The sequence below is a fragment of the Amphiura filiformis genome, unplaced genomic scaffold (genome assembly GCF_039555335.1).
Source record: "Amphiura filiformis unplaced genomic scaffold, Afil_fr2py scaffold_62, whole genome shotgun sequence".
Lineage (NCBI taxonomy): Eukaryota > Metazoa > Echinodermata > Ophiuroidea > Amphilepidida > Amphiuridae > Amphiura > Amphiura filiformis.
The window spans coordinates 172,618-194,777 of record NW_027305526.1 but is presented as its reverse complement, the minus strand read 5'-3'; the positions used below and the strand labels follow the sequence as shown (position 1 = coordinate 194,777).

At 35.9% G+C, this 22,160-nt stretch overlaps 1 protein-coding gene across 1 annotated transcript in view; it reads right to left on the bottom strand.

Moving 5' to 3' along the window:
* LOC140144535 (cyclic GMP-binding protein C-like) overlaps positions 1 to 18,712 on the bottom strand; it is a 55,283-nt gene extending 36,571 nt beyond the window's left edge. Inside the window, exons 1-7 of the mRNA XM_072166356.1 lie at positions 18,691 to 18,712; positions 18,237 to 18,396; positions 17,101 to 17,201; positions 14,514 to 14,666; positions 12,022 to 12,159; positions 11,022 to 11,158; positions 8,173 to 8,259 (exon numbers count right to left, since the gene is read on the bottom strand). Of these exons, the coding sequence (XP_072022457.1) occupies positions 8,173 to 8,259; positions 11,022 to 11,158; positions 12,022 to 12,159; positions 14,514 to 14,666; positions 17,101 to 17,201; positions 18,237 to 18,396; positions 18,691 to 18,712 (798 nt within the window). The remainder of the gene's footprint in view (positions 1 to 8,172; positions 8,260 to 11,021; positions 11,159 to 12,021; positions 12,160 to 14,513; positions 14,667 to 17,100; positions 17,202 to 18,236; positions 18,397 to 18,690) is intronic.
* Positions 18,713 to 22,160: the final 3,448 nt, after the last annotated feature.

Sequence of the window (22,160 nt, the reverse complement as noted above, 5' to 3'; positions counted from 1 at the left end):
GCTTGACGTAGCAATTGTGAATTCAGGCTAATATTAATAAATAAAATAAAAAAGAAATTTGGCATTTAAAATATGCTATGGATGTATAGATTTCCTTACTGTGCAAGTCGATGATGATATTCCTTTACATGATGCAGCCCCCTTTTCTTTTGAGCCTATTACAGTAATTGAGAATCTTGATTCATCCAAATCAGCCGATCCTGATGGCATACTTCCTGTCTTTTTGAAGCAGCGCCCGCAGGCGATGCTTCCCTATTTAATTTCACTGAAATGGCTTGCATACGATAGGTGATATGCCTCAACTTTTGTTGATATACACCATTCAAAATACATACGATAATCAAGCTCAAATGAGATCGAAAATGTAGATTAAGCGCATGCACATTCTGCATTTGTTATGAGTTTGTTTTGTATGGCAGTACATGACTGCGAAAGAGACTACATAATTGGTCTTTTTAACAGTCATTTGTCATGGGTTTGTTTTACATATGTCAGTAACTGACTGAGAAAGAGATTAGGTATTTTCGTCTCAGGTCATCAGCATGGTCAGTTGATAAACAGTCTTATCTCTCACAACTCCCGTATTTTGCGTGTGAGTATAGGCCTAGCTGTAGTTCACACAGTATTCAGTGGAATATTAAAACGAATTGGAGTCGACATGGCAATAATGTGGTCATGCATGTTAGCGATCAGTTGAGTGCCAAATGAACTTGTTCTGCATAAAATGTTGTCAATTAGACCTATAGGAAACAAATGCCTTGCATATCGATTGGCAAAACATTCTTTAATGTTCGGATGATTGATGTTTTTAGGGCGCTCATGACGGGGCTCATGATTGTAGTTTGATAGAGACGATGGAGTCAAAAACTAGGTTGAAAATGTTATTTTATCGTGCCGCCAGTTTATGTCATGTCATGATTATACTTTGAAGGAGGACGGGAGTAAAAAACTTTGATTAAAAAGTGTTATAAACACAAGGAAAAGCAAGGTTATCGGAAATATTCAACTATTCTCATGATCATACACGATACAAAAAATATGTATACGTGGGTGTGTGTGGGGGGGGGGTTCTCCCTGGTTGGAGATATACGGGGATGTGCCACGGTTTTAAGGGTACAGCCTATAGGAATAAAGACCAATCGAACATATTCTTGTTTATGCCATAATATTGTAGTCTTTCAACCCTTTCATAACTTCAGCTGTGTAACTTACGAAAATTCCCGCTAAAAAGTGGTTCTTTTAATTTTTGAAAATCTGGATTTTTCGTACTGATCATACTATAATGATCACCAGACAATAATGTTCTAATCACACTATAGACTGTGTTGACATGAGACGTCAATTGCTAGGCAATTTCGGTCATATGCCCACGGATATGTTATGTTCAGTACGGTGTACCATGAGGAACATGCTAACTTAAAATAATTTTTGCAAACTTTGATAATTTTTTACAAACTCAAATTATTTTTTACAAACTCGAATAATAATTACAAACTTTAATTTTTGTTGTTGCAAACTTTAATATAATGTATTGTGCATGTAGAGGCCCATTTATTGTCGGATTTCTGTATTTAGATCATGAGGGGACGCTTTTCATTAGATTCTCAGGGTGCATGGGAGTTTGGGTCAGGCAGAAATTTTTTTTGTATTTTTTATCGCCTCCAAAGGGAGGATTTATTTTCACCGCCTTTTTTTATTTATTTATTTATTTTTCAATTATAATGTATACCTTTATACAAAGTTGGGTGGGAGAAATTTGTTTTACTCACCAGTGAGGAAAAAAAAATTCCATCTCACTAGTGGGCGAAGTTGTTTTTTCGTCTCACTAGTGGGTAAGTTTTTTTCAAAAACTCCCATGCCCCTTGAAATCAAATGGTGCGCCTCTTAACGCGGCTGTGTACTCTAGACATTGTGAAATTCGATGAAAGTGCAAAATGTGACCACTTTAAACTTCAACGGCCATTATTTCAATGTTCATTTTCTCGGTAAAATGACGATTTAGGTACACGATAACTCAATAAATAAAGCATCTAGGTAAGCAAATATGATCATCGTAAAAAGCACGATTGACTCAAGAAACGGTTTTCTCATTTTTTATATTTTGGTCTATTTCGATTTTAGGCATCATTTTGTGCAAATAGGCGTTTGTGAATTTTAAAAGTTCAATTTGATGTCTTATATGGTCAATATCTCAAAATATAAGGCCAATTGATATAAAAAAATATAAAAAAACCGTTTTTGGAATGGAGCCTCAAGTTTGAGCTAAAAACAAAATAAAATATTTTGGAAAGAGTGTTTTTTTGTTATGATGTACCTAACAAATATTGCCAAAAACTCACTTTTTTGTGATTTTCTTCAGAATTGTTGTTTTTACCCCAAATCTGTATTTTTATTAAGATTTATTGATGTCTTGCCTTCATAAAAATGTATACTTTTATATGTCTTGTGCGAATAATTACAAAGTTATTGCACTTTTACTACATGCATGTCTGAGAGTACACAGTCTCCTTAACAACAATTGGGCACTATTAATACACATTAATGTTTTTAAGCAAATAAAATTCCAAAATATGGTACGTTTTCTGCCTTTGCTTGCCACGTGGTAAGCCTATGTTGAGGTTGCGATTATATGTTAAAAAAATTCAAGATGGATACCAACAAGTCGTGTGGCCGAGCGGTCTAAGACCCTTCTTTTAAAAAAAAATCATATCGCATCACAAGATAGACTCAATCTCGATAGCCTGAGTCTCGCTGGGAGTCTTGCTCTCTCGTGAAAGTCGAAAGTTTGCAAAAAATATTTCAAGTTTGTAAAAAATTGTTTGAGTTTGTAGAAAGTTATTTGAGATTGTAAAAAAATTATTAGAGTTTGTAAAAAAAATATTTGAGTTTGTAGAAAATCATTTCAGTTTGCAAAAAATATTTGAGTTTGTGAAAAATTATTTTAAGTTTGCATGTCCCTCATGGTACACCGTAGTTCAGGGACCGTGCTTTTAAAAACCCGCCAGATCGCAATCAGGCCATTGACCTGTGTAGTGGTCATACGTTGCTCGCTCAACCATAACATCATGACTGTCCCTAATAGCTACTCATTAATAATGCGTAAGCGTCAGGTCATGGACTCTATTCAATAATTTTAATCCTTTCTTTAAGGTCAATAGATGAAAGGGAGACCTTGAAAAACAGATGTGTGTTTCTAGATAATATTTTATCATCCAAGCTGGTGATCTAGGATATTTCTAGGAGGCGACACTTATTAATTCATACCGCTCACATCTTTCTTCATGGGGAACTGCTGAGATAATAAGTGGATGTTACAATCTAATCGGCTACAATCGGCATAGTTGATGATATCTGATTCTGATAATTCACTAGTAGCAGCGAAATTACAGCGCTTTGTATCCTCTGGTGCACTATATAAATCTTATATGGATTCATGTTATTTATTTATTTTATAAATATTTCTTGTAAACACAATCTAATGTGGTGCTCACTACATGTAGAAGGCCTGGTCTGCAAATGTTCAGTGCATAAATCTAGTAAAGATAAAGCTTCATATGTTTAGTGTAATCAAATGAAATACCAAAGCTGGATATTATACAATCGTGATGCATTCCTTCTTGTTATGGACGACAAGTATTAACTTTGATATTATTATGGCAATATCCATTCCCTTCTCAATTGATTATGCTTTCTTTTGAAAAATAAACCATGAGGCCTAGAGGCCATGATATAAACCTATATTCGGTATGCGGAAACCTTCCACGGTTAGGGCGGCGCTTGCACTAGCATATTCGCTAAACTGCCGCCTCCTTCATTTGCCAACCTTTATCGAGGGGCGTGTTTGAGGTTTTATAGTCATACATGTAGGCCTACCATTTTTCACCCTGATGTGGCAGTCAACGCCAACGCGTTGAAGCAGCTGTTTAGATTCGGCGCATCTATGTGGCGTATTAAGCGTGTGCATGTGTACACCAGCGCTTTGACCGCACGCTAGTAATTATTTGGCTGTGCCCAATTAAATGCTCACTGTACTGACATCACTACCACATCAGGATGAAAAATCGCATATCGCAAACCAGCCAAATTTGTCATAGGTTTGAATTGTAATAGGAAAACCGTGAATATATGGTCTCAAACTCTGAAACATCTGAGCAGAAACGTGTCCTTTTTACTGGTTTAAAGTGAGTCTGTAGCTGTCACCATTTTTGGAATATAATACAACATTCTCTGGCCAAACATCGGGTTAAATGTAAGTAAATAGTTCAAATCGTCTAAATTCAATAATATCAAACAGTCACGGACATTAAGTCAAGGCTACATGAGAAGTTTGGGGTAGGTCACGCATTTCCTTGGTATAAAAACAGCCAAAAGGATGTCCAAAATTCCCTCTTTTTATCACAACGCGATTTATTACTGAAACAGCATTTTCATAGGGCATATACGCTGGTTCTTTCAATTCTAATTTAAAATCTGTTCGTCACATGCAGTCTGATTTGGTATCTATGTTTTCATCAAAGTCTTGGGAACTAATGTGGACAGTAGTTTCGTTTAAAAAACGGATACTGTTTAAAATATCAGTATTGACGCGAGCGATTTTTTGAGTGTGTAAAATGCATTGAAAATTGTCGGCTAAAGAATGCATAAATTAAAATCGCGAACAGTAATAGCAACAATAACTATCTACATTCCAAGCGGAAACGCTTTTCATAAGCATACCACTTATTTTTGGGCAATCGCTGCAACCGAAATATTAAATTCCAGGCCATCTGTAAAAAAGAGCGTGAGCATATTTTACTATGAACTTGGGACATCAAAACACATGTTTTAATTGGTGTCAGACCTATATTAATGATACGATAATTATGCCCCCAATAATGGCTTTCATTTGAACTATTATTTGTTAAACTGCTATTTTTACTTTTTGAGAAATTAATGAATTTATCGAAAAACTCGACGGAGAGTGTCACCGTAACAGCTACATGCCTTAAGGTACCGTAGCTTTTCAGCGATTTTGATATATGATTATGGGTGGCTTTTAAATGCATTGAACCAATATTTAAATGATAAATCCTTCGCGCTGCTTAACCCTTTAAAAGGGTTTTTTTGTGTCAGTTCCTGCAGAACTGACACCTTCTAGTACAGGTTTGACGATCATGTGACAATTCGAATCATCATTATCGAAATATCATGTGCTCTGTAAAAATATCAATATCGATATCAATACTATTCGTCAATTCAGCCCCAAACCAATTTGCCCACATGCTAATTCAAACCCTGTATATTGATGTACAAAAAAAGTTGGCCAAATTTAACTATTTCGTGATTTTCTCCATAACCGTTGTTTTTACACCAAATCTGTATATTTAGATGCCTTGATGTCTTGCATTCGGTCACAAACCAATTCGTTGTACTTTATGCACTTAACCCTCTATCTTTTTAACCAAATATCCCACAGAGTCGTGCGATATGTCAAACTTTTCCTCTGGTCATAAAGAACAAAAAGTCAGCGTTCGCGTACTAGTATCTGTACGTAGCCGCAGTTTGTGGCCCTCACAACACAGGCTTCCGGTGAGCTGCCGGTCCTACATGTAGGAAATGGAATATTACTGATAAATATATAAAGATGGCAAAATCAGTAAACCAGTTTAAGTTACAAATAAAGAAAAGTCTAATAAAAAATTACATCTAATATTTAGGCATTATTTAATGACCTCACCCATCCCCACCCATCCCCACCCCAACTGCTACTATCAATTTCTTCTGTGAACTGTGGAATGTCTATATGAAATGTTATAAATATTTATATTGGTTCTTTCTTTGCATGTTCTTCTCCTCTTTCTTTTTTCTTTTATTTGTTAACTTTGTGTAATTGCATGTTGTAACTTAAGGCAGTGTAAGGGGGTGTTCGCTTCAGGCCTTTGGGCCTTTTGAGCATCTCCTCATTCAAATGTTGTGTCTTTTATATATATTTTGTATGTCGATTTGAATGAAAATAAAATGATGTATGATGATGATGATGTACATCATTTCCTACAGAGTCGTGAGATATGTCAAACTTTTCCCTTGGTCATAAGGAAAAAAAAAAAAAAGTCAGTGGTCGCATATCTGTAGGATCATTGGTTAATACGATGTAGTCACTTTTTAAAAATTTTTTAACCAAATATCCTAGAGAGTCGTGCCATACATGTATGTCAAAAAGGAACAGAAAAGTCAGTGGCCGCATATCTGTAGGATAATCGGTTAATGAGATATAGTCACTTTTTTGTACGTTGTGCACTTAACCCCCTTGTTTTTTACTTCTGGATATCGTTTGGAGTCAAATGATTTTTCATTTTAAAGCTTATGATATATTTTCTAAACACGAAATAAAACAAAATTGACCGCCATGAGCCGACTTTACAGCTGTTTCGTGATGGACGGTCACATATATTCATTAACATATTAAATCGTTTATCCCTTTTGGTCAATATCAAATTGGTTTGTGGCTGACTTAGCTTGGGGCCAAATGCATGAATTGGCATATGGCGAAGTCAACTGTGGACGAATTGGTTTGGGTGCAAATCGACCTGCTTCCATGCTGATACCAGGAAATGGCGAAAAATTACATACTTTTACAAGGCAAAAAGCAACTTTTCTAGGCATTGTTGACATGGTGCCTTTGCTAAAGAAAGATTCCTACTATAAAGACCTAACTTTTGAGATGGTTTGTATGTTTGAAGGTGCAAAATTAACAATAAGCTTAAAATAATGCGCCCGGTTTACCGCCTGGTTTAGCAAGTCATCATCAACGACTTTGACAGATGACGTCAGACGCAATCTCTGTCTTGAATAATATCGACATGGACTAATATATAGCACGTAGTGTGATAGACTGGAAACTTGACGCATCGATCTGAGGACAGCTTTTAAACAGAAGTCTTGATAGTAATACGCTGTTTTACTTAGCCTATATCTGGTGGCAGCAGCATTTTTCTACAGTCACCTGATAATGGCATCGGCGGATAATACACGGGGAAGCCGACGGTGTCCACATCTTTTTTTTTTTTTTTTTTTTCCTTTTTCAGCTTTTTGTATTTTATCTGTACTTGGAGCTGGTGGGGGAGAGAAAACATTAAAATACATATTCAGGAAAAAATACAACTCGAACCAAAGATCAAGGCTCCATTTCAAAATCAAAATTACAACAAAAAAAAAAAAGCACCAGACAATGAGCAGGTTCAAAGACTGTGGGTCTTGGATGAAGGAAGATGGCGAAACAAGAGTCCTAACCCAATCCGAAACCTATTTTGACCTTTACACAAATAAACCACCAGCCCCTTCTTCATCACATACAATATTTTTTATAAAAACATCCCGTGTTAATTAAACAAAAATCTTTTTGTATTGTGCTGGTATAGGAGTTGCAAGGGCCTGATACTTTGCTGATATCGAATGATGAAATTCGCCATCTTCCTCCTGTGAAAAAATTTGAAGAATAGAAGGCTGACGTTATGCGCCAAAACACGAGGCATATGTAAGTGTATAATTAGGCCTATTTAATGATAAATGAACTACCACTAAATGTTCTTGTCAGTGCTGCAGTGCAAAACTTTACATTAACATTACATTAAAATAATAATTAGATTGTAAATTGGAACTGACACCAATTTTTTTCAGGAATTCTTGTTTATTTAAGGTTTGTTGTAATGAGTTAACTGCAGTGTTATGTGGTCTTTTTAATGTTTTTTGACAGCATGGTCAAGTTCCTAGTGCTTGGAAAGAGGCCAATGTTGTCCCTATCTATAAGGGTTCTGATAGCCCAACGATGATGTAAATAGTTACCGCCCAGTTTCTTTGACAAATATAGTGTGTAAGGTTTAGTTCGTTAAACTTTTTTACTTTTAATTTACAAATATCTGTAACACGTATATATGTAAATTAAAAGAAAAAAAAATGAAAAAGTTTAAAACTACCATAAAAAATTGTTCTTGTCCAGGTCTTGTTAATAGGCACACAGGCTTATTAACAAATGTTTACAGTATTTGTGATCCTAAATGTGTGTTTCAAAAATGGGATTTAAAAATTAGACCTCAGATAATATTGTTAAGTTACTGGAAGGCAATGACACTACTGCTGCTGAAAACAATGTGTCAACATTTGATGTATGCTTTCATATAAGTTTGCTTTACTTACCTGGTCAATCTGAACATTGACAGGTTGATTGAGGTCATGACGAAGATCACATACCACAATGTAGATGGCTCTGTGGCTTAAGAAAACCTAAACCAAGACAAAAAAAAGTCAAAGTATCATTAAATGGCAAACAAATTATAAAGAGTGCATGCATCAATCTGGTGAATCTTATATAAAGCCATTGAAGGTCATATATACATTGCTCGGGAAACATCATATCATTGGAAAACTAATATTATGAGGACAATGAAAATGACTGCTTTTTGAAAAAAAAAATAGGCTGTTTAAAATTGGTATTTTGCAAAAAAACAACTATAAGGGAGTGAGTTTCTTCAAACGAGACAGATTTGTCCTTGAAACTACAGTAATGTCATGATGTGAAAATAATATGCTCATCAGCCATCCCACCAGTTGGATAAAACATTGCATTTATATTTATTATTTGCGCTACATTTTCATGTCCAAATACCCCTAAAAAGGTGTTTCTCACATCCAAAAACCACCGATATGGCATTGCTTACATGTACATCTTGAGTAAGATTCCCATTTAAAGCCATATAGTAACATTTCTATTTTAAAAAATCAGTATTTCTTTTGCATAAAATGTTAGCTTTTACTGTCAGATATGTCCCCTTTTAATTTTGACCCCAACAAATGAGGTAAAGCAAAGAAAATTGGAATTTACTACCAGCGCCAATGCGTGTTTTTCCTGCAATCGAAATACACATTAAATACAAGGAAAGAAATATATACCCTGAAAACAAACTTAAGGGATCTAGAATGAGCGTTTATGGCGTTTGACAGTATTTTTTGTGGGACATGAGAGCACCTCAGACCGATCGAATTGCATTCTGAATACTGAAGCATGTCTTTCTGATATCAAATAATTTTCATTTTTGAAATTCACGATATAATACAAATTTTATGACAAATTATTAAAATTTGATATTTTTCAAATTTTTGATATATGACAGTCCTCGAAATAAATTGTATAAATCTAATCATATATTCTTAAAGTGTATGTAGCTGGGAGGAAAAGCCGACGATCAATTGAAAATTTTGACCTTTTATATTGAAGATATGGATTTTTTCCTAAAAAAGACCTATTTTTTTGGTGTTTGGGGGAAAAAAATCCATATATCCAAAATTTTGAATTGATTGTCGGCTTTTCATCCCACCTACATACACTTTAAGTATAAATCATCAGATTTATAAAGTTTACTTCAAGTACTGTTAAATATCAAAAATATCAATTTTTAATGATTTGCCATAAAATGTGTATTACATTTAATTTCAAAAATCAAAATTATTTGATATCAGAAGGACATTCTTCATATTCAGAAAGCAATTCGATATGTCTGATGTGCTCTAATGTCCCACAATAAATACTGTCCAAACGTTCATACCCCTTCCCTTAAAAGGAAAATTTTAAAATAAAACCAAAATTATTACTCCAAAGCCAAGGAATCAGGAGCAATTTAAGTGAAAGCGGCCAGAAAAAAAAAACGCCTTTTAGTTAGCATTCAAAAGATTCACAAAATAAGGCACAGGGCTTTGCTGGAAACGGTTTGTTTTTGAAGCCACTTGAGAAATATTTTTGCTATTTCTCAAGTTTCTACCATGGATGGCAAATCTGGTGGGTGGCAATAAATGATGTGTTCTTTCATTGTCACCGAGGCTTTTGGCAAATTTAAGGCAGTGATCCTCCCTTCTTTCTTGCAAAGAATTATAGCCCACATGTATTTAATGCATCACAATATGATTTGTAATTATTGAAGCCCACTATGGTCTTACAAGCTCTCTTTTGAATTCTTTCCAGCTCATTTGTTGCTTTATAGATAAACCAGAATGCCACACTGCATCCCCATATTCAACAACTGGTCTAACATAACTTTTGAAGACTGTCAATAGCTCTTCACGGTCAAAGCCACATTTTTTAAGAGATCTCAACATAAAAGCCTTTGGTTGGCTTTCTTAGTCATGTTTTCAATTTGTGACTCCCACTTAAGATCATTTTGTAGGTAGACACCAAGAACTTTAGCTTTGTTGACATAGGGCAGCTTCTTAGAACCAATCATTAAGTCAGCATGCAGTGGGGCAGACTTATTGAAACATATTTCCAGTGCCTGGCACTTGGAGGGGTTTAACTTGAGTTGATTGATTCTAGCCCATTCTGAAAAATCATTCAAGTCTTCCTGCAATCCCCCCTTCTCCCCAACATGCCCAATCTTCCTGTTTTCAGCAAAAGTGAGGTCATCCACATACTTACAGTATTGAGAATGGGAACCAATGGCAGCATTACTGATGATGATTTGGAAGCCAATGGGGCCAAATTTTGTGCCTTGAGGCACACCACCATTTGGAAAGATCACTGTTATACCTCACACACTGCTGGCGGTGATGAAGAAAGTCACAAATCCAGGGAATAATATTTCTGCGCACACCCATTTGAATGATCTTAACATCGCATAGGGCCTATGTGTTCAACTGATATTTCCATCATTATAATAAACCCTGAGACGTTTTATTCAAAACCTCAGATTTTGTCAAAGCTACAGCACCTGTAGGTTTTTGCAGGATATCTTTGTTTACCAAAATACATTACAATCCAGAAAACCAGAATTTAAAAAACAATCGAGGGTGTCCTCCTCAGCAAATGTTACAATATGGCTTTAATAGCAGCATTGCCAACCAACCAATAGTGTACTAACATAAGATTAAAAGTAAAATAATAACAGCCAGATCAGTTTCTGGATGTTCTATATGGATACATATTTTTAAATAAGCGGCCACCTAAAATGACTTGCGTTTAAGCATCCAGTGATGGAATGAATAGTGCTTATTTTTACCTGGTGTGTAGTATAATACACATCATGACCAGCGAAGTCCCATATCTGGAATTCTGGGAGCTCCTTGTGGTCTATGGAATCGTCTTGGTTCATTTCTAATCCCTGTTCAACTTTCTTTCTTATAGTTTCTGGAACAACTGCATGGTGGGTGTCATATTAAAGGGGAAAAACAACAGAAAACAAAGTTGTCAAGTTAGCTTAATGATAAGGTGTATAAAGCCCCCCCCCGTGCAAGTTTGTTCTCACATATTTAAATAATTCAGTGAGATAGCAAGTAAAAGTTAGATTTATACCCGTGCAATGCCCTTACAACTATCCCACCACAGTACAAGAATTCTGGTGTTGCCATTGCAAATAACAAATGATTGTTCATTATTGTTTGTTTAGTTTGGCAGTAAATAGATGCAAAAGCCAAATATATTATATAAAATATATAAATATATTAGGCGTAGATACGACAGAGACAGGAAAATATACCAAGAAAACAACAACATGAAAACAATATAGAAAATGATTGATTACTGATTTTGAATCAGATAGGTTAATTTCAAAAACTTTCGAAAGAGTTGAGCGTGCCTCCCGGATGGAATTAGGAAGGGAATTCCAGATGCATGGACCAGCTAAAGAGAATTTATGCATTATATCACCAACTGTTTTTGTGGTTTTAGGAACAGATTTAGTACTATCCATGTAATTGTATGATTAAATACAGATAACAAGACGTTGAAGCTTATGTGGTACGTCTGTTGAATATATGTCAAATTTGAATGTGAAGATCAAAGATAGAGGCGGTACAGGAAGGACACTGAAGTTTGTTCAGCTTATATATGCAATTAAATAAGCAATTTTATATATCAATACACTGTGTCATGAGTCTTATTATTTCCACCTCACATAAGCCAAACAAACTTTTAGGAGGAGGGTAACAGTAATGAATGCTAACAATGTAAAATAATGATGATGATGATGATGATGATGATGATATTTGTAATAAACATACCTTGCTTTTCAGTTCTAGCACTTGATGATGCAACCTTAATATTCTTGTCATCTTCTGGCTCTTCTCCTGAGTCATTTCCTGGTTCATGTGTTGGTTCTTCACTTTGCTGCAATATGTTTTCCACACGTTTGGTCAAAACTATTTTGGGGGTAAAAACAACTAGCAAGTGTTAATCCTAGAGTACATGCCGTCATGGTATGTTGTTATCAATTCTGACCTGAAGATAATTTAGCAAACTAGAAACTTAATATTTGATGTCCAACCTGGTCACCTTATGCATGAGAGTTAAGCACAATTATTGTGCAAGATATAGTCATTTAGTTGCAAACTGGAAATTACCTCTATAGAATGACCTTTGACCCCATCTTGGAGTTTGTTTAACTTTGCAAGAGCTTATTGACAATGCATGTGTGCAAATACTAACTTTGTGCTATGTAATGTGTTGGGGAAAAGAAGTATTTTAAAAGTATTTGGTAAATAAAGGTAATAGACCGGAAATAACCCCTAAATGACCTTTGACCCCAAATTGTATAAAACTTTTGTGCACCGGCTAAGGCAATGCATATGTGCAAGTTGCAACTCTGTGAACCAGCTAAGGTCATTGCATGTGTGCAAGTCCCTATACTATGCTATGAAATTTGTGCAGGGAATAGCATTATAAGCTGAAATTACATTTTTGACCCTAGTGACCCTTGCATGACCTTTGACACAGATCTAGTCACATATCACGTGCCATTATCGACAGTGATGCTTGAGACAAAGTTTGGTCAAAACTGGCCAAATAATATAGTAGTCATCAAAATGCTGGTTGCCTGTTTCAAGACCTTGCAGTGTATGTATTCATGGCCAGGTAATAACAACATTAATTATTTTTCATTTAATTATTATTTTGTGGCATATTCCATTAACAGTGCATGAAACAGTGGCCTATCTGCTTTACAGACAGAATCATTAATGAATAATAATTTATGCAATCTAGCCTTTTAACATTTCCCATTGATCCCTTTACTTGGATTAAGAATGGTGACCTGATTTTATAATCTTATTCCCTCAATTTTCACCATCCAAATTTAGATATTAGCATTTGAAGAATTGGCATTCAGATCAATTATTATACTAGGGATGACCAATGAACCATCAACTTGATTAGAACACTCCCATAGACATGCAGGGAGCTCAACTGTGCACTGCTTGCACAGACATTGCTAAATTGATCTCATTCTTTTATTTTTCAATATTTTTCTGTAAAAATTGGGGAAGTTAATGCCAATTATATTTTGTAACTATCTTGCAAATTACAGCAACATAACTTATTTCATTTTCCTGTAAGAGCGAGTCAAAATTGGTCCATCGCCACAGTGCACTTAATTACCAGTGGCTGAGTTCAGCACTGCTCAAGAATGGCACAAAATATTCATGTCAATAATTTCAGGTGAAAAACGTGGCCTACTAAGCTGAAATTTGGCAGAGTTGCCAGTAATACCTCTATCATACCCTCTGTAAAAAGGTTAAAATATTGAACAAGTAGATCTCAAGTTACAAATTAAATCACCAGCTTCCCTTTTGAATTTCCATACTCCTTTCGAATCGTGCTAAGAAGACACCTTTCTGAACATAAATGTGAAGTTTCGTGCTCATTTGATGTATTTTTCACCTGATTTCAACCCTAAACGTTTTCTTATATTTAGGCCCATACCATCTACAACTTGCTGCTGGCTATACCTTGTTTAGAACTTTCAAAAGAAGTACCTGAATGTGCAACCATAACTGTTTCAAAATAGCCCGCATGAAAGTCATGCAGGTAACTCCGAGGTCATGTATTGAATTGTTTTGAATGGGGAATACTACGGAACCAGCACCTTTTGTTAGAAGTCACACATGAGCATGATGAGTGAAGTGGATAACCTCTATTGTTGTGAATGAGTCAATGACCTTCAATGACACTTAATATTTAATTTGCATACACCTACTAATTGGTCATATTAAACGCATAATAACATCGAAATTTTTGGTTGTGAAAAAAAAAAGTTTACCTGGACTTAGTGCAATTTTGATTTTGTGCCATATCGGCCATCTTGGATGATTTTTGGCAAATGTTCGCTAAATGCATGATTTCAATGCCTCGGTTTGAAAAAATAATTTATGCCATTGACTAGTAAAGTGCCATTTCATAAGAAACCCTTTGATACTTTCACAATATGCTTGTTTCATGTTTGCATATATGTTAAAATAAAGAAATATATAAAGGTAAATATATGCTTATGCCAATTTTGCTCCCAATTGATATTTTTGGACCTTGTCATTTTATTTCGTTCCAATGACCGGTCAGAATGGGAAACTTTGAAAATTCATAATTCGAAAAGTTTTTGATGAGTTCTATCCAGAAAACAATCTTTTGTAGCAATAGGGGCAACATGAAATTTTGATGGTTATCCCTAATTATACCTTTGTTACAATTATTATGTTTTCAAGAAAATTTTGTTCATATATACCGGCCCCTGATGTTTCTGTCTGGTCGTCATCACCAAATTCTGTGCCAGCTTTCTCTTCGCTATCAAGTCTGTCCTCCTTAATTTCTGTAAGCTTCTGTACCATCAAGGCAGACACTGCATCCTCAAGTTGGTTTTGCACATGTTTGGCAAAATCTATAAATGAACCAGATAATAACCCCGGATAATAACAATTATGAAATGCCAATTTCAGTTCAAAAGAACTGTTCAGAGACACTTTGACAACATATGATACAAACGTAATATTTCATAGAAAGCTTTCAATTACACAAAGCACATTTGGTGCAGTCAATGACAACATTGGAAGTTGCAATCAGGGGAGACTTTGTGATATGAGCAGTATACAGGGCACAGTGTCAACAGCCAGTGTTATAAATATAAACTTAATACTCCGTTGGTGAGCGACGGGCGATTGGTATTTCACCGAACGCAAGAAAAGGAGGCCTACCGTATCTGATTGGCTAGAAATCGATCGCTTTGTCGCTCAGAGGTGTAGTACAAACTCAAAATGGAGACATGTATTCAAAGTCGATAAATGTACATTGTATTATAGATACAGCAGGTGGATTTTACACGGTTCCTTTGTATAATTAATTTCTCAAATAGTTGAATATATCTTAATTTTTACTTTGGATTTCAAAATCTTTACTTATAAAATGCAGTTAAAGATATCCACAGCAAACAGCAAGGCCCGCTAATTAGTGTATTGCTTTTCGAGTCAGTGTACTGGAAACAAAGCCTGCATTTTACCTGAAAACAAATCGAATTTTCTATAATAGTAACACCATATGTGGTACTGATCATGCGCAAATCGTAGAATAGAAACTAAGCGACAGGCTCTATGGCAGGGCTATGGTATCTCATATCATGTAAATGGTATGGTTAGCCGGAGTCGCTAGGCCTATCTCGAACAAAATTGCCATGCGTAGCTTTTGAAAAACGAGAGGATTCGCCATACTATCACGGCAATTTTTGACACAAAGATATAGGGATGATGACGTAGTGCAGGGGTGACTAGAAAACACAGGAAAAATGCTTTGAACTTTGACATAAAGTTGACCTAATCAGGTATATCCTTCATTATGAAGGAACATATATGCAAATATAATATCTGACCCCTAACCCTAATACAGTAATATATTTGCATATATGTTCCTTCATAATGAAGGACTAACTCACATGTTTCTTCAGAAGGAAGGACTAACCCTAAATCTCACAAGAGGGTAACTATCATAAAGCGTACTTGATGTCATTAATTTTTTGGGGTTGGTCATTTTTTTGGCCACACATGGGCCAAAAATGAAAAATGGTGCAATTTCAACGCAAGTTGTCTCAACTTGCTCATGTAAAAACAAGTCAAATAGGGAATTGTTTGCACTGTCTAAAATGCTTTGTTATTGACAATTGGCCAATGATGGTCAATCCCCATTACAGCCTATTGACCACAACCTATATGTTTCCTAGGTAAACGAAACATCCTACATGGTTACAACTATTCCTTTTTTGGCTTGTTTTTACATGGCAAGCAATTTGAGACCAATTTTGTTGAAATCGGAGCATTTTTTAATTTTTGGCCCCTGGGTGACCAAAAAAACTGACCACCCCAAGATGTCGCAGGTAGGTCAAACTATACTTTTTCTGAATCCTTGCAATGAGAGGAATAATTTGGGGTGCTTGTTAACCATATTTGAGCAACTTTGAAATTTGACCACTGTGTTGACCTTTAACCTTGAATATGGCTGGAGTGCCGGAAATTATTTTTTGTTAACATTTTGAATGTGTTATAGGACCATAAAAGGAAGCTAAAAGTCTGTTTGGTAGAGTCCTGAGGTGGTCATCATTAAATTCCAGTATATACCGGACTATATAGCTGGGATGAAAAGCCGATGATCAATTGAAAATTTTGAACCTTCATCTTGAAGATATGTTTTTTCCCCAAAACACCAAAAAACTTATGTTTTTTGGGAAAAAAATGTATATCTTCAATATGAAATGTCAAAATTTTGAATTGATCGTCAGCTTTTCATCCCGGCTACATACACATAAGTATATGTCATTAGATTTATAAAGTTTACTTTGAGGACTGTTAAATATGTGACACAATCTGATCCATGGGGGCCAAAGGAGGCACTTTTGAAACTTGAGTTCCTGTAATTATTACATTATACATACAATAGGCTATCATTTACTGAAAACACCAAAGCATACTTGGTTCTAAAGTTATGAAGTTTTTTAATACCTATTTTCTTATGTATTTTATTGTTTTTTACTCCATATTTTTGCCTTTATCTCAGTTTCAAATTTGCCGCCTTTGGCCCCCATGAACCAGATCGTGTCACATATCAAAAATTTAACAATATCAAATTTTAATAATTTGTCATTAAATTTGTATTGGGAATTTCAAAAAAATCAAAATTTTTTGATATCAGAAAGACAGAAGGAAATTCCTTGTATTCAAAATGCAATTTGATATGTCCAGTGTACTCTCAGCTCCCACAAAAAAATACTGTGCAAACGTTAATATCCGATTCCTTAATGTCAATAGCAAGAAGAATGAAAAAACACATACCTGTACTGGCTGTCTTGTGTACTCTCCATGGACCATCTTTTGGGACTTCTACAAATGTTCTAGTATCAACACCATCAGTGATTTCTTCAGATTCGTTAAAACTGAAATATGACCAAAATTTGACCAGATATTAAAGGACTTTCCAGATTATTGGTAACACTAGAAGCAGAGACATTATATCTACTCAAATTTGACATGTGCATTGTGTGTTGTCAATTTTGACTAATCTTACAATGTAAATGAATGCATAACGACGCAGGACAATTTTGTTTATGAATTTATAAAAATCAAAACAGGAAGAATTAAAGCCATAAGGCGATGAAAAAAGGAAACCCTGTTCTACGGGCGGACGGACCTTTCAAGTAGGGACGGTCGGTCGGCTTTTTTTTTTTTTTTTTTTTTTTAAATGACCCAAAAAAATCACCAAAATCAAAAAACTTGAGAAAATACAAAAAATAAATTTTGTTCCTGAAATTTCCGAAATTTGGGTCGGCATTCATTTGTACAGAAATTTTTTTCCCAATTTGTTCAAAATCTGGGTCGGTCGGGCCCGCAGAACAGGGTTTTCTTTTTTCGTCGCCTAATGGATCATCTTATAAATATGAAATTGATTAATTTTTTTCAAACCTGATTTTTTTGCATATTTGTAATGTTTACACATGTCCAAACTTGCACCTAAATGGAATCTGCCAAATTTGTTGTCTTTGTAGGTCAACAGAGCAAAGTTCGACATATTATCATAATTCAAAAAATTATGATAATATGTCCTCCCGTAGAACTGCATGTTAAATGGCCAAAATAACCAGTGGGGTTTCTTTCCCTTTACCTTGTTATTTCAACTTAAATGGACAGCAACCCCGGGCAGCAACCCTTCACGGCAGTTATTACTAATATTATTTCAACATTTTGAATATAAAGAATAACAAAATTAAAATTTGACGGAAATCGTACATTAAGGCTTTAAGGTCTACAGAACATTACATGCTTTTTGAGATTTATTGCAGCAAGTCTTTTTGCAATGTGCATACCGCACATCACGTGCATAGGTCAGCGCTATTATTTTGTACACTGCAATTTTAAGAAAGTGTTGATCCTGTGTCATGTATTTACACAAAATGACACACCCTACTTTGTACCTTTGTCCAGTGAGGCTTTTAATGAGACTTGTCTTTCCGACTCTTTCTTGACCGACCAGCATTAGTCGAGTTCTGTACACATGTTTGGTTCCCTCTTGTGATGCTTTTTGGAAAGCTTTGAGAGCTTTTGGGCCACGAGCTAAGATCTCAGCAGGTGTTTCTGTAAAAATATAATACACTATATGTTTAATACTCACAATCTACTGCATGAATGTTCCAAGCAATTGTTTTTAAGGACATTGAGAAACATGGTTAAGATAAAGCAATGGCCATGTTAACTTTACATTTACCAATTGCAAGCACAACTAAGCGCAATCGCAAACAAAACCTGCATGCAGTCATCCCTGCACGTACATAAAGCATGCAGCACACGCATTTGCACACCTAATATTCTCTGAATGTAAACTTGAAGTATGCAACGCATTCACTTAATAATCTTCTCTTGCACACACACTTGATGCACGACATATCGCCATTGTGCAAGTATGTGACTGATTTCATTTGCACAAATGAGATGCTTATCTGATATAATAGTATATTATTACTCGAGAATCCTTGGCAAAAGTACCTCCTCATCCACAATTGACTGTGCAAAAGTTCATCCTAGTTATGATGCCTGTTGGAACACATAGGAACTCACACTGTACAAAATGCTGAAGTACTTTTTTCTGCTTGCGCCTTTGGGGAAATTATTTCATGTTTTTTTAAATGAATTGTTAACAGAACTTTTAATACATAAAACACAGGAACAGGAAAAACTAGAAGGCTATATATTTGTACACAAATACGGCTATACCCGCATGTTATCGGTGTACCCAAACTTATACAGTCCTTATTTGCTGAGGACTTAAAATAAAGAAATTGTAAAAAAGTCGCCCAATTGGGCAGAAAATGTGTAAACAGTGAAAGTCCAAGTCACAAGCTTTAATTGAATGTAGGTTGCACTGTCGTAGCACTTAAAATAAAGAAATTGTAAAACGTCCCCTCCCAGTTGCTGTTGTCAGTCTCTCTTATTCACAGTGAGGCTATGCAATATGATTAGGGAAAACTATTCCAGAGGGAGTATGTAAATTAAATGGAACAGCCATTCCAGAGGGAGTATGTAAATTAAACGGAACAGCCTATTTTGGGGCCATTTCAGAGGGAGTATGTAAATTAAATGGAACAGCCAATGGATATGTAATTTAACTGGAACAGCCTTAACGCTTCACGCTGGTATTTCCAATTATTATATTATAATACGGATCTGTCTGTTTAGTCCTATGTGTGTGGGGTTGGGGTGTGGGTGTTAGTAACAATATATATAATTCTCAGGTGCTATCTGTGTACAAATTCTGAGCCCGGAAGCTACTTTATTTGATGAGAAACGGCCGGCCCTTTGTTTTAACATTTGGGGCCCTAGGGCCCATTATATTTGAGTTATGAGGTCCATGTACATATGTTGAAGTATAATTCTCTAGTGCTATCAAGCGACTCAAGCTGGGCACTGTAGCTGCTTTATTTACCGAGTAATGGCCGGCCCTATGTTTTAGCGCTTGGGGCCCTGGGGCCCATATTACGTGATATATGGGGCTCATATGTACATATAACAATGTAATTTTCAGGTGCAATCTGTGTACAAACTCTGAGCCCTAAAGCTGCTTTATATGAGAAACGGCTGGCCCTTTGTTTTAACATTTGGGGGCCCTGGGGCCCATTGTATTTGACTTATGAGGCTCATGTACATAATGTTGAAGTATAATTCTATAGTTCTATCAGTAGGCTAAAGCTGGGCATTGTAGCTTCTTTATTTACTGAGTAACGGCCGGCCCTATGTTTTAGGGTTTGGGGCCCTGAGGCCCGTATTGTGTTACACATGGGGCTCATATACACGTATAACAATATAATGCTGAAGACCGTTTAGTGTATCAAATATGAACCCTGTAGCTGCTTTATTTACTGAGTAACGGCCGGCCCTATGATTTAGCGTTTGGGGCCCTGGGGCCCATATAATGTGATATATGGGGCTCACATGTACATATAACAATATAATTTTCAGGTGCAATCTGTGTACAAACTCGGAGCCCTAAAGCTGCTATATTTGATGAGAAACGGTCGGCCCTTTGTTTTAACATTTGGGGCCCTGGGGCCCATAATATTTGACTTATGAGACTCATGTACATATGTTGAAGTATGATTCTCTAGTTCTATCAGTAGACTCAAGCTGGGCATTGTAGCTGCTTTATTTACAGAGTAACGGCCGGCCCTATGTTTTAGCGTTTGGGGCCCTGGGCCCATATTATGTGACACATGGGGCTCATATATACATATAGTAGTATAATGCTTAAGACCTATTAGTGTACCAAATCTGAACCCTGTAACTATTTTATTTGCTGAGAAATGGCCGGCCCTTTGTTTTAACATTTGGGCCTCTGGGGCCCCTAGCCTTTAACATCTGGGCCCAAAATGGGCAAAAGGCACATTGAAAACGTAGGGCTCATACATGTACCACATATGAGCCCTAGTGCCCTTATAGTTTTAGAGCTAGCCTTGTCAATCTGTTGCCCCTTATTTTAACATTTGGGGCCCTGGGCCCATAATATATGACATATGGGGCTCATGTAAACTTGTATATATAGAGTACCCCTGGGGCTATCAGTGTACCAATTCAGGGCCGTGAGGCTGCTTAATCTGATGAGAAACGGCATGGTTTGTGTTTTTACATTTGGGCCCGTGACCTTTGACCTCTGGGGCCGAGATGGGCAAAAGGCACATCTGCAGGGTAGGGCCCATAAGTGTACTACATATGGGCCCTGGGGCCCTTGTAGTTTTAGCGCTAGCCTTGACAGAATGATGTGTTTGATAGGAGAAGGAGAAGGAGAAGGAGATGAAACCACAGGATGGCAATATACCCGTCCATGCTTCGCATGCGGGTATAAAATTGATGATTTCAAATTTTGAGCAAGTTTGAAATTTGAGCCCTCAGTTGACCTTTGATACTTAGGGCCACTTCTTAATTTTGGGAACACTATGTCCGATCTGGTAATATACACCCTTAACACTTGGTGTTATTAAATCCTAGAGGGGTGCAAAGTCATGAAAGTAGCTGCTCTTTCACCCCAACTTTTACCTAATGCTCTTGTGTGATTTTTCGAAAAACTGTTTCTGAATAATAAGATAAATAATGCACTGACTTGTGTGCGTCAAACAGTGGCGTAGATTTCTTTTTGACGTGGGGGTGGGTTTGGAAAATTATCAAAAGTATAGTGAATACAGCACCTTTTTTGGTACAAATGTGCACGAAGCGGACACAAAATGTTAGCATATGGCTCTGGTTTTTTAATATGTATCAAAAGTGTGAACTGAGAGGGTAAAAATGAAATTGACAGAAGACACTTAAAATATGTCATATCTCAAAGCAGATGTCTTGAATTTTATGAAAATACAAAACTTGGAGCTTAATTCTGTTCATTTGGTCTGTAAACTTTGTAGACCCTTTGGCCAAATGAGATTTTTTCATAAAAAGCAACTTGTTGCCAAAGCTAGATATTGCTTACTGTGATGCCCATTAGTTACCAAATTAGTTGTCATAGGAAAATAATGAGTCCAAGTTACTATTGACCATGGCCATTCTGTGATCACTTTTAGGGAACTTTTCAGGCATATGAAACTGAAAAATGGGCGAAATAGCAGGAAAAAAAAAAAAAAATATGCTCTAAATGTAATTAATTTCATCCACATATATTGCTAATCCATATGTGAACAAGGTAATGATAACCAAGTACTGACATATCAAAATAAGTTTGATAATGCCTTTATAGTAAAAATGTAACCCTAGATACTCATGGGTTTCGGATGTTACATTATTTTGTTAACATGCATTATTTGCAGGTATCTGGCTCTATTTCTAAGCACATATTAGTTAAAAAAATGTAAATGATAATC